Here is a 16,458-nt window from a genome sequence, read left to right as displayed (position 1 = left end):
ATCTATACAACTCATTGTTGTATCAGTTATTCGAGTTGGTTCTCTATTATTTATCTTATATCCAAATTGTTTTGCTAAATCCTGAAATGATTCTGAAAATTTATCATTTTGTAACAAATTAATATTAAAGTCTGAAGCAATAGCTACAAATTTTGTTTTTGAGTCCTTTTCAAGTATTTGCATTAAAAGTTTTAATTTATGTATAAAGAGGTTAGTCATTGAGTAGCCTGGTGTTCTGTATATTGCCACAATTAAACAATTCAGAGATTTGATTTCTGTAAATGATCCTTCAAAGATGAACTCTTCATTTAGGATTGAGAGATCCGGTCTAGGAGTACCCTGTAAATGGTTTTTAATTAGAATGCAAGACCCTCCCCTAGATCTATTTCTAAAAAATCCGTCAGTTAATTTAAAACCATTTAATTTATTTTAAAAAGTTTGATTAGAATTTTTTATGTTGTGTTCATTAAGGCAAATTATTTGTACATCATATTTACAGTTTGTTATTAACAACTCTAGTTCATCAATTTTGCTCTTAACACCTTGGATGTTGTAATGTAGCACAGCGGGACATTTATTATCCTTTATTTTTATACTACTGTTTATCTTTTTTCCAGATATTAGATTTCCTTCATTGATGTTTCTACATTTTCTAAAAAACTCTTATCACTATCTAGATTAGGACTACAGATTATAGCAGGAATGCGTGGTGCAGTTGAAGGGGTTACTAGTCCAATTCCAGCAGGGTAGTCAGTGTTTGGAGGAGAATGGGAGGGCCGAGATTCACTTACAACTTGTGGAGTCGTAGTTGCAGTCAGAGTGGAGCGAGAGTATTGCAGTGCTCTCAAAACTTCTTCAGCAATTTTTCTTTTTCCTCTTTTATATACTACAATTTATATACTACAAATACAAAGCAGCCGAGCAGTACAGAGAGAGAGAAAGTAACTAACTTAACTATTTACTTCAACTTCAATTCAAATTTTCAACAAAAGTAGAGGTTTAAACAGATCATACAAAACAGGATTAGGTAATATAAATATCAGTATTGGACCAGCTAAAACAATAAATAATAAATAATGTATAAATTAGTATAGTAGAATATATATCCAATGGTGAACAATAATAAGAAAACAGAGCAATAACACTCCAACAACAACAGCAGCAAAACAAAACACAATAAATTAGCTATTTTTCAACAAACGCATAGAATCAAATAAACACACAACATATTTATAATTACATTAATTTATTAACTGTATTAAACAGAACCACACCAAATCATTTCTTTCAATTCTAATTTTATATTTTTGCAGCTATTTCTAACAGTAATTATTTTACACAATTCATTAAAAGTCTTTGGCACAAAAATCTCAAGTTTTCTACTGACATATATATTATTAAATCTACGCACAACATCAAAGCCTAAGACTGTAATGATACGAGTTTACAACTTTTTACTTATTATTACATAAATGATCATTAAAGATCAGTTACACATACAGTTTCTGTACTGGAAGAAAATTAGTGAGCTTTTGAGGAACAAAAGTTCTAAATCGCTGTTTAATTTAATATCTTTAGGAACAATATTTCTAGGAGTTTCTATTTGCAAATGTTCTATTCTTTTGAGGAGGTAAGTAGAAGTATTGCTTCAGACTCTCAATACATACCAGATAACTGATTTAAACAAACTCCATAAGTTACAAGTAAAACATTGTATGACAGTAAGTTTTTCAAATGATGTAATTTATATGAACAAATTTGTATTTTTTTACATACATGATCTATATGCTTATCCCATTTAGTGTATGGTGTACCTGAACCCCTAATTATTTAAAACAAGTAACATGTTCTAGAGCCTGACAATTGCACTGGTTTAAAATGTAATTCCCAGTATGCAAGCAGCTATTATGTTGCTTAATGTGTACTGTTTTGCAATCATAATCCGGTGAATGTACATTCATAACACTGGACTTGCTGCCATTGATAATCAAACCACTGTCATGACACCATCTAACTATGTTGTTGAAATCATGCTACACATCACTTGCTGCTTCATAAATAATTTTGTGAGAGTTTGGTAACTATTGCACTATCATCTGCACACAATTATATGTTGGCCTTTGTGATTTGCTTAGTCTGTGAGTTAACATATATAATATATAGAATGGGTCCGAGAACACTGCCTTGAGGAATGCCTGAGTCAATGCTAAGCTCTCCTGTTGTAAAATCCTCTATTCTAATAAATTTTCTGTTTTGTAAATAGTCTCTGAATCAATGAAGAAATTTGTTCTTTATTTTAATTTTTTTCAAGCGATTCAATAATTCTATCATAGTGTAGAACGTCAAACGCTTTAGAAAACTCGATGAACCTTATCAATATTTGATTTCTTAAACCCAGTTCATTATTTAGATGATCAGAGGTATCTTGAAGAAGTGTTTTAGTGCTTTTATTATTTTGAAATCCATATTGACAATAATCTATTATTTTCTAAGTAGGTAGTGAGATGTGTAGTTACATAATGTTCCATTATTTTATCCAGTACTGACAAGATTAATATATAGGATGATAGTTTTCAAAAAGTACATGAATTCCTCCATTTTATATAGGTCTAACATAGCAGTTTTCAATTTTACAAGGATATTACTCAGTTGGATAATTGTACCGGTGTCATAAACAAATGTTAAAACTATGGTATTTAAACTGTAAATTGGAATGTAAAATTAATTAATTTCAGCAATAACTGTATATGATTAAAATTGTAACCTTCAAACTAACAATCTTTACTAACAAACAATGTGAAACTACTGATGTTTTTAAAACATGAAATGTTATTTTCTTTTGTAGAATTAAAGAAACTGCATGGAGAGCTGTTGAATTCCTCCAAGCTAATCCCCGAGGTAGAGAACATCAATGACATGTCAATGCCATGCAATCAGTTCTCTCGTTATGATGAATTGGTAAAGAGTGTTCTGCTCTCAGGCCTGGGGAAGATTCTCGTGTTCCAAAAGCCAATACGCAAGAGGGGTCTAATGCTCCGTACCCTGTGAGTTGGTTACCTTGTTTGGTTATGCTGATACTAGGGCTATTTATATGAATAATTACTATACTAGAGGAAGAACACATTTTAAAAGATGAGAGATCACATTAAGAAAATCAGCTCATGTTTATCTCTTAAATATTTTGCTCTGTACTTTTTGAGTAGTATTTATTTTGTAGCAACTAAATATGATTAAACACATCTGTGTTTTGTCATATACTAATAGAAAATCTTCATTACAAGAGTTTTAGATATTTTCCAGTAAAGCTTGACTAAAACATGTTTCTGTGGTAACATTGAAGTTTAGGGATCATAAATGTCTTTTAAACCAAAATCATGTATTCTCTAAAACTTAACAGAAGGCATACATTAAAATTATCCAATGTCTTTAAAAATGTAGTTTACTTAAATGTTTGGCTGTAATGTATTGTGTCAAATAGTATTATATTACTTATTTTGTTATTTGAGAATTGGCTATATAAGTCCATGTATGAGAACAAGTCACCACAAAAAACTTAGTTCGAGTTTTAAACTGAAAGAAATTGTGTACTAAATTAAATAAGAAACAAAATATAGACACAATAAACTATTTAAAAAAAACATAACAATGTAAAAGAGTATTAAAATTGGAAATTAGTTGGATGCAGTATAGTTTCAAAGGGAATTCATTAATGACCCATGATATTCAGATAATAAAATTAATTTTGATTAAAAAAATCACAAAAAGGACGAATTTAACAATCATTGGAGTCTAGTACCTCGATATCTCGACGTTTGCTCTTAGTGGATCCTCTTAGGGATGCAACATTTTACAAATGTTTTGTCAGAAATTTGAAATAATTGTGGTGTTAGTGTCAGAAATTTTTAATAGAACTTGTTATTATGAATTAATTTCTGTATGTGGGTGAAAGTGAGAAAATGTACCTGTTAAAATAATGCAGATAGCTCTAACTCAACTGGTCTGTCCGTAGAGATGGGAGCCCGGCAGTGATCAGTAGCGAGAGTGTCAACTCCAAATTCAAGGAGTTTCCAACTCCATTCCTCACCTACTACAAGAGCTTGTCGTCAGCAGAGCGGAGAGCAGTCATTGTCCATGAGTCCAGTCTGTTGTCACCTGTCTCTCTTGTGCTCTTCATGCCTGGTGTACTCACACTAAAAAATGTAATTTTTAAAAACAGTATCATGTTTTTTCAAATAATTTTAAAATTGAGTTTGTCTAAGGATTTGTAAAATAATATAAAAGAATGTGGGTGATATTAGTCATCCACAATCATAGCATTTATCTTCGGCGTAATCCATGTAAACAGTTTTCAATAGTTGCATCAAACAACATACATAGGAGCACTTAATTTACAAACAAATGCTCCAATAATAATGAAATTTTATTTTTGTAAGTCTTTTGTGTTCAAGGAAACACAAAAATAAAATTTCATAATTACCAATAATTAAAACAAGTGGAAGCATTTGTTTATAAATTTAGTATTTGATTCCAATAAGAAGAAGCTGGTAGAATGTGTGTATGTACTGTATATATATATATATATATACATGCATATATATATATATATATACAGGGTTTACATTAAGTCCTGCACAGGTATAATATTTTCTGAACGATAACAGATAAATCAACAAGATTTGGTACATCAACACTACACCTAAAAATCTACTTTTTGAAGGAACTATCAGTTTTTTGTAATATCATGGGGACGTCCCGCAAGGAGTGAGAAGGAAATCTTAAATAGGAGCATAGGTCAATATGCACACCATTTTAAAAGGCTTATCTAGCAGAGTTTAATGCCGCAAACCGCACTCAAAAGGATTGATCCAGTACAAAATGGCGGCTGTTCAAAGGTTTTACTTGGTTTCATTTTATTAGTAGCCATAATCCCAGTAAAGCAAAACTGCTTTACTGCAACCAAACGAATACTGCAGCTAAATACTACATTATGCTTGTCAGTTTTACAGAAGTGAATTATGACGTTAGTTATCCTCAAGGGTTACAAATTTGGTCCTAATATATTGATAACGGGGAAAACCTGATAACAGTAACAATTAGAAAGCTCTTATCTTTGGGTCAGTTTGGACTTTCCTATTAGCCAGTCTATTCATAGTAGGCTATTCTAGTTTTCTTGTTTTAGTAGTGCTGTCCAACCTTTCTATCAGTGCGCTTTAGTACAAAAGAGTTTGTCGTATTGCTTGTAGTTCTTCAACTACATTATGTCGCTTGACGAACGTATAAAACTTCTTATGATGGTTGGTTGGGGAAACAACAGACTACTTTTTATTTATTTAATGACTACTTTCAAGAGACGCAGCCAATTTCTAGAACAACTGTAGGGAGAACTGTTCAACGCTTTATGGAAACAGGAAGTGTTTCCGATCGTCATAGGTCAGGAAGGCCCGCTACTGCGACAACCGAAGACAACTCTTTAGATGTATTGCAGTCATTTATTGAGAACCCGCAAGAGTCCCTACGCTCAGCAGCACAAACTCATGACATGTCTGTTACGTCTGTTAAAAAAATTCTTAAAGGGTCTAATTTTGAGCCTTATAAAGTTCATTTGGTGCACGAACTCAACGAAGATGATTTCGATCGACGTATAGAATTTTTGTAAAACTATGACAGCCAAAATAGATCACAACGAAATTGATTGTGTTTTCAGACGAGTGTTCATTTATGCGGAATGGAAGTGTAAACAGGCACAATTGCCGTTACTGGAGTAGTGAAAATCCTCACTGGATGCGGGAGGCACATACGCAGTATCCACTAAAGGTGAATGTCTGGCTTGGTGTGATAGGTATCCAGTTGGTAGGTCCTTTCTTTATTGAAGGAAATTTAAATGCAATATCATACCAACGTTTGCTGGAATATGAAATTACACCAGCACTTTGAAACATGGTTTGGAGAACATTTCCAGAATATCTGGTTTCAACAGGACGGAGCACCCCGACACTACGGCATCGACGTAAGAGCCTATTTAAACACTGTTTTTTGGCAACGGTGGATCAGAAGGCGGGGGACTGTAGAATGGCCAGCGCGTTTACCAGATCTGTCTCCATTAGACTATTTTGTTTGGGGTTACCTTAAGGACAACGTCTACAAAACAAAGCCTCAAAATGAACTGAGACAAAGAATACTTCTAGAATGCCAGACGATTCCTCAAGTTGCCCTGCTAAACTCTGTTTCTATGAGCGTCTATCCAACTGTCAAATAACCGGAGGTGAACAATTCGAACATTTACTCTGAAAACATTTGGTAAGTAAACATCTTTTTAAAATAAAACCTTTGAACAGCCGCCATTTTGTACTGGATCAATCTTTTTGAGTGCGGTTTGCGGCATTAAAATCTGCTAGATAAGCCCTTTAAAATGATGTGCATATTGACCTATGCTCCTATTTAAGATTTCCTTCTCACTCCTTGCGGGACGTCCCCATGATATTACAGAAAACTGATAGTTCCTTCAAAAAGGAGATTTTTAGGTGTAGTGTTGATGTACCAAATCTTGTTGATTTATCTGTTATCGTTCAGAAAATATTATACCTGTGCAGGACTTTATGTACACCCTGTAATACAGGGTGTATATTTATGTCTGGAAAACACCCAAATATATCCTTTAATAATTTAAATATAAATTTGAAACCTCTTACAATCGTGATAGAGATTGGGCATCTACTTTTTGGAACAATGTTTTGTTATGTCACACACCAACGGGGGACGTCCTGCCGAGGGTATCGTGAATATTCTTAATGGAAGCCTATACCTTGTGATACATAATTTTAAAGGTAATAGCTTACTGAATTGAATGCCACAAACCGCATCTCAAAGGAATTATTCTATCAGAAAATAGAGCATTTTTAGTATTGAATATTTACTGATGTTCAACAATGTAATTTTTAACATGGTTTCTTGCCACAAAATGTGTTACACTAATTTTTTAGCATTTTTTTAAATGTTTCAATTAAAATAAAATAAAACAATTTATTTTTAAGCTGGTTTCATTAGTACAAATTTACCAGTTTTTTATTACAATGAATAAAACTTATGAGTCACTTTCTCTGATTACTTATGAATCTGTACTTGGTGTTTTCCAGTCAGCAGGAAGGTTTAAAAAGACAAAGGTCACTAGCCTATGAGAAACATTATTGTGTTATTAATCATCTGGTCTACAGGTTTCAGTTTGTTGAGCATGGAGCTTTCACTAGACAGGTCTAAAGCTTGGGAATTACAAATGGACAAAGTCATATCATTCCTGTCGAGTTAATCAGTGTCTCTGAAGCATTGCTGTCAACAAGTTATCTAATTACAGTAGTTCAGTTTTTATTTGGCATTTTAATGGAATTGTCTGAAAGAGAACGAATTACTCTGTTGATGATGCGAGGATATGGCGATCGTCAAAGATCCTTATCGGGAAGTTTGTAATTTGTTTAATGACACTTTCCCAGAAAGGAATCCCATAAGTGTTTCAACAATATCAAAAACTATTGAGCGTTTTGAAATGACAGGGAGTGTACGTAATCGGCCAAAGTCGGGTAGGATACAATCTGCAACAGATGAAGAACATGCACTAGATGTTTTGCAAACATTTATTGAAGACCCACATACATCGCTCAGAAAAAGCTGCACAGCAACATGATATGCACCCTATGTCTGTGAGTAAGATTTTGAAAATTAATAAATACAAACCATTTAAAGTTCATTTAGTCCAACAGTTAAGTGAGGATGATTACGACAGAAGAGTTTGAGTTTTGTGAACTTGTGATGCGCAAATGTGATGACAATAGAGATTTTCTGACCAACATACTATTTTCTGATGAGGCAACTTTTTTCCTAAATGGCAATTTTAACAGGCACAATTGCCGTTACTGGGCTAGTGAAAACCCACATTGGATTACTGAGTCCCATTCACAGCAACCACAAAAACTGAACGTATGGTGTGGAATTTTAAGGTAACAAAATTTTGGACCCTTTTTTCATCAATGGAAATTTAAATGCCGAACTTTACTACAATATGCTCCAAAATGAAATAATCCCAGCTATTCAAATTGCATCAGGAGAATACTTTGATAATGTATGGTTTCAGCAGGATGGTGCTCCACCCCATTATGGGAGACAGGTAAGAGAGTATTTGGATTTAAGGTTTCCTCATAAATGGATTGGCCGAAGAGGAGAAATCGAATGGCCTCCAAGAATCTCCGGATTTGTCACCAATCGATTATTTCCTATGGGGGTCATTTAAAATCCAATGTTTATAGAAGAAAGCCTCATAATTTGGAAGACCTAAGAAACAGGATTATAGAGGAGATTGCTTTGATAACTGAAGAAATGTTAGGCAACTCTGTCGAATCATTTTACACAAGATTGGCTCATTGTCAAAACCGTAGAAGGAACACAGTTCGACACAATTGCTTTGACACCAAATGCAGGTAAAACGTTTGTTGTAAAGACTTTTCTAACAGCATACATTATTTTTTATTTGTAATAAGAAATCAATAACATAAGTATTTCCATAATTGTAATGTAATAAAAACTGGCAAATTTGTGCTAATAGAACCAGCTTAAAATGAAATTTTTGTTTTATTTAATTGAACATTTAAAAAAATGCTAAAAAAATTAGTATAACACATTTTGTGGCAAGAACCATGTTAAAATTACATTGTTGAACATCAGTAAATTTTCAATACTAAAATGCTCTATTTTCTGATAGAATAATTCCCTTGAGATGCGGTTTTGTGTGGCATTCAATTCAGTAAGCTATTACCTTTAAAATTATGTATCACAAGGTATATGGCTTCCATTAAGAATATTTCACGATACCCTCGGCAGGACGTCCCCCGTTGGTGTGACATAACAAAACATTGTTCCAAAAAGTAGATGCCCAATCTCTATCACAATTGTAAGAGGTTTCAAATTTATATTTAAAATTATTAAAGGATATATTTGGGTGTTTCCAGACATAATATACACCCTGTATATATATATATAAAATATAATATATATATATATATATATATATATATATATAGAGAGAGAGAGAGAGAGAGAGAGAGAGAGAGAGAGGAGCATTTAATTGAATACCATTTTCTGCTAAGGAGGCCATTCTTCTCATTCCATTAGGTTCTATAATTGGGTAGAGTATCAATATATAACCCAACATGTTTTGGCAGATTTGTTTTGCCTGTCAAATTAATCTCAAATAATCAACCAGCTGGAATCATGGAAAAGCTACCAATATGCATGTGATTGTGATGTAACGAGGTTGTTTACAAGACTTGAGCCATTCACCAACCTGCTGTTTTAGGATTACTCTTTACCTTGCTACTATCTTTTGAAAAAGAGTCTTGAAAGTAAGAAATCGATCCAGAGCAACAGTATCCAAACTAAGGCTCATGAGCCAGATCACAAGAGGGATTGACCAGCCCGTGGCTATTCAACTAAATTTAATTTCTGTCAATGGTGAAACAATGATTGATTTTAGTAATATAAATGATTTGCACCAGCTAAGTTGTCTTAATTATTAGCTAGAGTGTATCTTTTATATATTTTTTATATATGTTATTATATAACTAATAGAGTATATAGATATACTTTATCGGTATAGCCTATATATAGCCTACCTGGGACTTGGTCTTTCATGCTTTTTTTATTAAGTAAGTGGTACAAAGGGATATGGCCTTGTAGCCGTATAAAAGGAAAGGAATTAGTGCTCCAGTTATATACTAAAGTCTATCAGAGCACTATGTTAGGTTTCCTGAATTTCTGCTTCCACACAAACCCAACATTCCTTGTACAGACCGAGCCAGGCAAAGTGATCACAGCAGTTACAACCAGATCTGAAACCAGCTGGTTCTGGAGGAATGTAAACACTATAGGATAACTAAAATACAATTCTAAATGGGTGTTTTAAGGAACTTTCAATACACTTAAAAGGACTATTGGGCGTTAACTATATTCTTGATTTTCGGGGTGCGGGGCGTACAACAATGGTATATTTTAGATCTTTGAAAAGCTTATGGAAAAGAGTCATTTTTGTAGAAAGATGTTTTATGGTTGCAACCTTGATAAATTTTGAGAACGTTCTTTGCAGACCAACAGCTTTTATAGTTTGGATTGCAAGGATGGATGTTTCTGTTCCAAAGAAACTGCCCAGACACCCCTTCAGAGAGGTTACTTACATTTATTTAATTAGTAGGTTATTAATTATCCAATATCATGAATTCTCATTTCTAGTGAACTACCTATGTATCAGAAGCTACACAATAATTGATTTTCATATTTTTTAACATAAAATTTTGTCACAAATGTTCATAAAAACAATTTTTTTTATGGAAGCAAGGAAAATTTGTGGTTTTGTAAATAATATTTGTCTTGAAGTTCATATATTCAATTTCTATGTTTGTGCATCACATTGCATCTATTTTTGGACATCAGCTGATCAGCGGGAAACAAACTCCAACAACTAAAACATATTTTTGTCATACTGTATGCTTGAAAATTTATTGATAGATAATCAAAGTAACAAAATATGTTGGTTTGTAAATAAATTTTTATCTACGAGGGCCATCCGGAAAGTAGTACCCGTTTCCGCCGCGTGAGGCGCTGACGACGCGAGTAGCCGCCGGTCAAGGTCAGATCGCTTCAGTGGCTTGTCTGCCTTCTCTGTTACAAGTTCCGTGACGCTAGCATTGCCTGTGTTGTTTCTGTGGCAGTTCATAATGTTTAAAAAAATTGAAAACGCCGCCAGTTGTGAAGTGAGGGCTGTAATAAAATTTCTCAACGCAAGAAACGTTCGACCTTGTGATATTCATCGCCAATTAAAGGAAGTGTATGGAGACAATGTGATGGAAGAGTCATCTGTTCGGCGCTGGTGTCGTAATTTCAACTTGGGGAGGGGGAACACACACGACGATGAGCGTTCAGGGAGATCATCTGTCATTACAGATCAACTGCTGAGGTCAGTAGACGAATTCGTGAGGAACGATCGGCGCGTCACAATTGATGACATCTGTGAACATTTCCCTAATGTTTCTCGAACAATTGTTCATGAAATTGTCAAAGACCATCTGCATTATTCAAAAATTTGTGCAAGGTGGGTCCCTCGCATGCTTACAGATGAGCACAAAACCAAGCGTATGGCTGCTGCATTCACTATTTTGGAACGTTATTCTGATGAAGCAGACACGTTCTTGAATCGCATAGTTACTGGTGATGAAACGTGGGTTTGTTATGCTTCACCTGAGAGTAAACGACAGTCAATTGGAGTGGCATCATACTCATTCACCAAAGAAACCAAAAAAATTCAAAACTGTTCTGTCCACCAGGAAACTTATGGCAACCATTTTCTGGGATCGACGTGGTGTACTGCTCATTGATTTTATGGCCCGTGGAGACACTATTAACGCTAATGCGTATTGTGAAACATTAAAGAAATTACGGCGGGCAATACAAAATCGACGGAGAGGTCTATTGTCTGATGGCGTCATTCTCCTCCATGACAATGCCAGGCCTCATGAAGCGGGGATAACACAACAACTTCTGCAGCAATTCAATTGGGAAATTTTTGACCATCCACCGTATAGCCCGGACTTGGCCCCTTCAGATTTTCATCTCTTTACAAAACTTAAAGAGTTTTTGGCGGGAAAAAGATTTGACAGCGATGAAGAACTTAAAGAAGGCGTGACTACGTATTTCAATCGGCTGGCGGCGGAGGAATATGACGCTGGAATACAAAAACTCGTCACACGTTATGACAAATGCTTAAATTTGCTTGGAGATTATGTGGAGAAGTAGTTTAAGGTATGCTCTTTTCAATAAAAATGTTTATATTTGTTAATATTTACTTCTGTGTCTTTATTTCACAAAAGGGTACATTTTCCGGATGGCCCTCGTATAATTCTTGTGTTCATACATCACTATGCTTCCGTTGAATCTATGGTATTACTTTATATTTTTTTACTTTTATCTATAACATACACCTCTTAGATAAAGTGGCCCAACATGTTGTGTTGATATGTCCAATCTTTCAATATCAGTTTCTTCACTGAATAAGAATCAGTTACACATGAGATAGGAGTATGCCACAACATGTGTTGCGTAACAGGCTTCACACTGTGATTTTTTCATTGCCATCATAGTTACCCACAAGACCAATGTAAAAATAATTGCTAATACTCAACCCAATGACTTGGAGTGATGGAGCACACACTCTCAAACTCGATGTTACCTATAAAGGAATGGGGCTTCATGCAAAATTTCAAGATGTTAGCTCAAATTTGAGTGATAAGCTTCGCGGGACTTAACCAATTATTACATAAGACAGCTCTCTCTACTCAAATAGTTGCATTATGTTACGTCCTGATGCAGCATAAGCAGGAAACTGGTAAAAATGGCCATCAGCTATTTAATAACACTGTTGGATGAATTCATCCAGTGCACTATATCTCACCAACCATGGTTGTCAGTCTAGTTGGCCTGACCCAGCAGCTAGCGTTAAAAAGAAGTAATCTATATTGTATTTTCTGTTTCAGATGGCTGGTTTAGAAAATGAAAATTCTGTAATATCTGTTGAGGGTGCCAGACCTGTCTACATTGAAGTTAATAAAAAGTAAGTTTATGTACATTTTAAAATCAGATTATATTCTTTTACTATTATCTATGATAACTTATAAATTCATTTGTTTGGTATTTAATACCATAATGGCCTATGATTATGGCAAGGTTAAGATAAATGGGGAAATCTCGGAAAAGTTTGATGTAAGCACAGGCGTAAGACAGGGGGATGGATTGTCCCCATTGCTATTTAATTTAGCTTTAGAGGAAGCATTACAAGAAGTAAGACAAACAGAAGCTGGAATTACAATAGGGACCAAAATAAATGTTCTTGCATTTGCGGATGATGTTGCAATTATAGCGAAGAGTAAAGAAGAGCTGAAAGTGCTGGTCGCAAAACTCCTAAACCATACACAAAAAGTTGGTTTAAGCATAAATGAAGAGAAAACCAAAATAATGGAATGTGGGAGAACAACCCAAATAAGCAATGAAAATAATATAGAAATAGAAGGGCACAAATTTGAAAAAGTAAACAACTTCACTTATTTGGAAGTAATGCTGACGAATAATAATGAAGAAGACATGGAAATACAACAATGGATAAATGCAGCACACAGAAGTTTATCAGCATGCCACAAGCTATTAAGCTCTCGACTACTATCACACAAAACCAAACTCCGTATATATAAAACCATTATAAGACCAGTTCTGTTATATGGCTCAGAAAACTGGGTGTTAAGTAAAAAAACAGAAAAACATTTGATAGTATTTGAGAACAAATCTATGGGCCAACCCTTGAAGATGGAGAGTGGAGGATAAAACATAATGTAGAGTTGAGGCAACTATATATGGACCCAGACATAGTGGCCGAGGTGAGAAGTAGGAGAATGAGATGGGCTGGCCATTTACTAAGGAAGGAGGACAACTCCTTAGTCAAGAACGTCCTTGTAAACAATCCGGAGGGCAGAAGACCACCAGGAAGGCCCAAGTTGAGATGGCGAGACCAGATCAGAAGAGACATAAGAAAACTGGGAAGAAGGGAAGAAGAGGCAATGGATAGAGAGATCTGGAGGCAGTGTGTTGGCGAGGCAAAGTACCACCTTGGGTACCAAGAGCCACGGCAGTAAGTAGTAGTAGTAATGGCCTATGATTAATTCATAATCAATTTTGTATTCTAAAAGGGAAACTTATGAGGTCATGTCACACACCATCCCACTGTCCTTATTCATTTCTTTCTTTGACAAGTCTCAGTTCTAAATGATGGAAAACTTTTATCAATATATAGTTTTCTGGTTTTAACAATTAATAACAACTTTACACAATATTATAAAGTTCAGATAAAAATTAGAATTTTTATTTCAGTTGGTAACACTTAGTTCCGGGTTTCTCTAGCTGCTAAAGGACATTTGGTTTGTGATGCTATAGCATTCTGGGATTTCTTTAATGATTTTATTACGATTGTACACTACATTGCAAACTACAGAAGTAATTGTTATTACCAATAAAATAAAATTTGGGTTTCACACAAAATCCAGTATTAACTACATTTTTTTTTAATAAGTTAGTGAAAACATCATGTTCATGATGTGTAGTAAATTTCATTTACAATCACATGTCACATGAATGTATTTACCAAAATTTGCTTATCCTCTAAAAGAACAACTTTGAAAAAGTGACTATAACTAAAAAAAAACAATATATGGAAAGATATGCCTTGCCTTACTCACCTTGTATAAAATATTTGGGACCTTAGTTTATTCATATAGTGTTGGTTTTATTACATTGTACTAAAATGAGTAGAAAATCTTATTCTAGGAGTTTTTTATAAAAAAATATTTGTTAGTACATATTTAATTTTTTTTATATTTAAAAAGTTTGGTTAATTGCTTTTACAATATACAATAAGTTAAACCCCTCCTTAGTTTAGTTACAATGATTAATATTATAATACTAGACATTTCAATTTCTAGTGTAAGTGGCTCCCAACTAGCCCAGTGGGTTAACAATTCCCATTAAATTTCTAGAGAGGGAGAGCAGCTGTTGCACCTTAGACAGGTGGTGTGGAACGTGCTGGAGTACTTGGTGGAGTATGAGGGTAGACCCAGAGATGTGGAGCAGTACAAGGCCATCTGTCAGTTCCGAGATGATCTGTTACCGGTTCTCGCCGATCTGACCGGAGAACAGGGAGCCAACATTGACTTCACAGAGAGTGGAGAGTTAAGGACTGAACCTCCATCCGATAGAATGCAGAGCGGATAATGTATTGTGCACATGTGATTCACTCAACATCTGCCAGAATTGATAGTATTGAATGTTTTGTTTTAAAGTGGCTCAGGTGTAGCAGTCAAATTGTCACTTTATTTCATCTGTTGGGCCTGTATTCACTTAATTTTCCTGTGAAAGGTTATAATTGGGAAGGCATTGCTTAAAAGACAAATATTTTTAAATGTTCAGATAGCTGATACTTCATTGTATGGAGAGTTTTTAATAATACTCTCAATGATAAAGGGGGTGGGAAACCATTTCTCATTTAATTTGTAATGTTTTTAATGGCTGGTGTAATGAAATAATTCAATGAAAATTGACATAATTTAGTGATGAAGGACTGTAGATTGATTACTTCTTCTTAACATCCACAAATGTACAATATTTACTGTATTAAAAGTTTTTTTAAATTGAAAAATAACTTAGTGACAGAAAAATAAATAACAAAACAAGTATTCCTGTTATCGTTATTCAATTGCTATTATAGAATGGTTCGATTGTTTTTATCCGAAGGAACAATTCAATATTACAATTGATTTAACTTAGCATAGGATTTGAACTTATTAGTTATAATAATTTTAATGTAAACAATAAACAACAAGAAGTAACTAATATTTGTAAACTTTGAAAATAACAATGAATATGAGAAAAATATGTGAGATATTCCTCACAAGTGACTGTTTAAGTGGCTTCAACATCTGGATTTGGCTCCTGGTAACCCATGGGGAGAACTTTTTCCACCATTTCACAAAAGCGGTTACTCGTTGAAATCAAGCTGGGCAAGTTGTAATATTGTAAGGTTTCTTTTATATTTAAGTCTAGGCCATTGTTGATTTTGTTGTTTTGTAATGTTATTGTTAATATTTTTAAAATTTTAAGTACGAGATTCTTCTTTTTTACTGTTATTTATAACTCTTATTGTATGTGATTTTTACATATCGAAGTGGGATAGTACAGTATATCGAATCTTTTGATAACAGCAATCGAATAATGAGTGTAGGCCACTTATTAAAGTCTCCCCCAAGCAAATTTTAACTCTATCCTAGTACTGTATTAGTTTTCATTAATAGTTTTTTATATTAATAATGTCTTTGAATCCAGAAATTATTTAATTTCCAAAAGTGTAAGAAAGAATAAATTACACAATTAATTGGTGTCACTCACTTTTAAGAAACTGGTTACACTCGCTTCCTGTTGTGATTCATATCCAATAGCTGATAGGCAGGCTGCCTGATGTTATTTTCAGTTTGCTTGCATTGCATTTTAGTATATTCACATTGAATATACTAAATGTAATGTACTAAAATCAATAATTTAAGAATGAAGAAATTACGTACTTGTCACTGCTTTACATTTTTCCTGATTGACCCGGACGTCCTTGCTTGTTACAAATGATCTTAAAACTCCAACATAACATTATGATAAGTATAATATACTGTATTTTTATAAAAAAAACTGCTTCTAAATACAATTTTTCTCATAAACCATTACACTTTTGGTAATAAAACCTACCAGGTGTCCAGCAAATAACTCAAAACCAACAATAATTTTTTAGAAAAATTAAGACTACTACCTAGAGTTACCTCAAAATTTAACTGTTTTATA

General features: G+C 33.9%; 1 protein-coding gene across 1 annotated transcript; it reads left to right on the top strand.

The window, feature by feature from the left end:
- The first annotated feature begins 1,488 nt into the window (after nt 1–1,488).
- LOC124355042 (ATP-dependent RNA helicase DHX30-like) lies at nt 1,489–15,352 on the top strand. Its single transcript, XM_046805951.1, has 4 exons — nt 1,489–3,044; nt 4,010–4,199; nt 12,567–12,643; nt 14,613–15,352. Exons 1-4 carry the CDS (start codon nt 2,809–2,811, stop codon nt 14,845–14,847), a joined length of 738 nt encoding a protein of 245 aa, XP_046661907.1. The 5' UTR covers nt 1,489–2,808; the 3' UTR covers nt 14,848–15,352.
- Nucleotides 15,353–16,458: the final 1,106 nt, after the last annotated feature.

The sequence above is a fragment of the Homalodisca vitripennis genome, chromosome 2 (genome assembly GCF_021130785.1).
Source record: "Homalodisca vitripennis isolate AUS2020 chromosome 2, UT_GWSS_2.1, whole genome shotgun sequence".
In the NCBI taxonomy this organism is placed as follows: domain Eukaryota; kingdom Metazoa; phylum Arthropoda; class Insecta; order Hemiptera; family Cicadellidae; genus Homalodisca; species Homalodisca vitripennis.
Note: the sequence above shows the minus strand (reverse complement) of the source record. Positions and strands in the feature narration are given on the sequence as shown.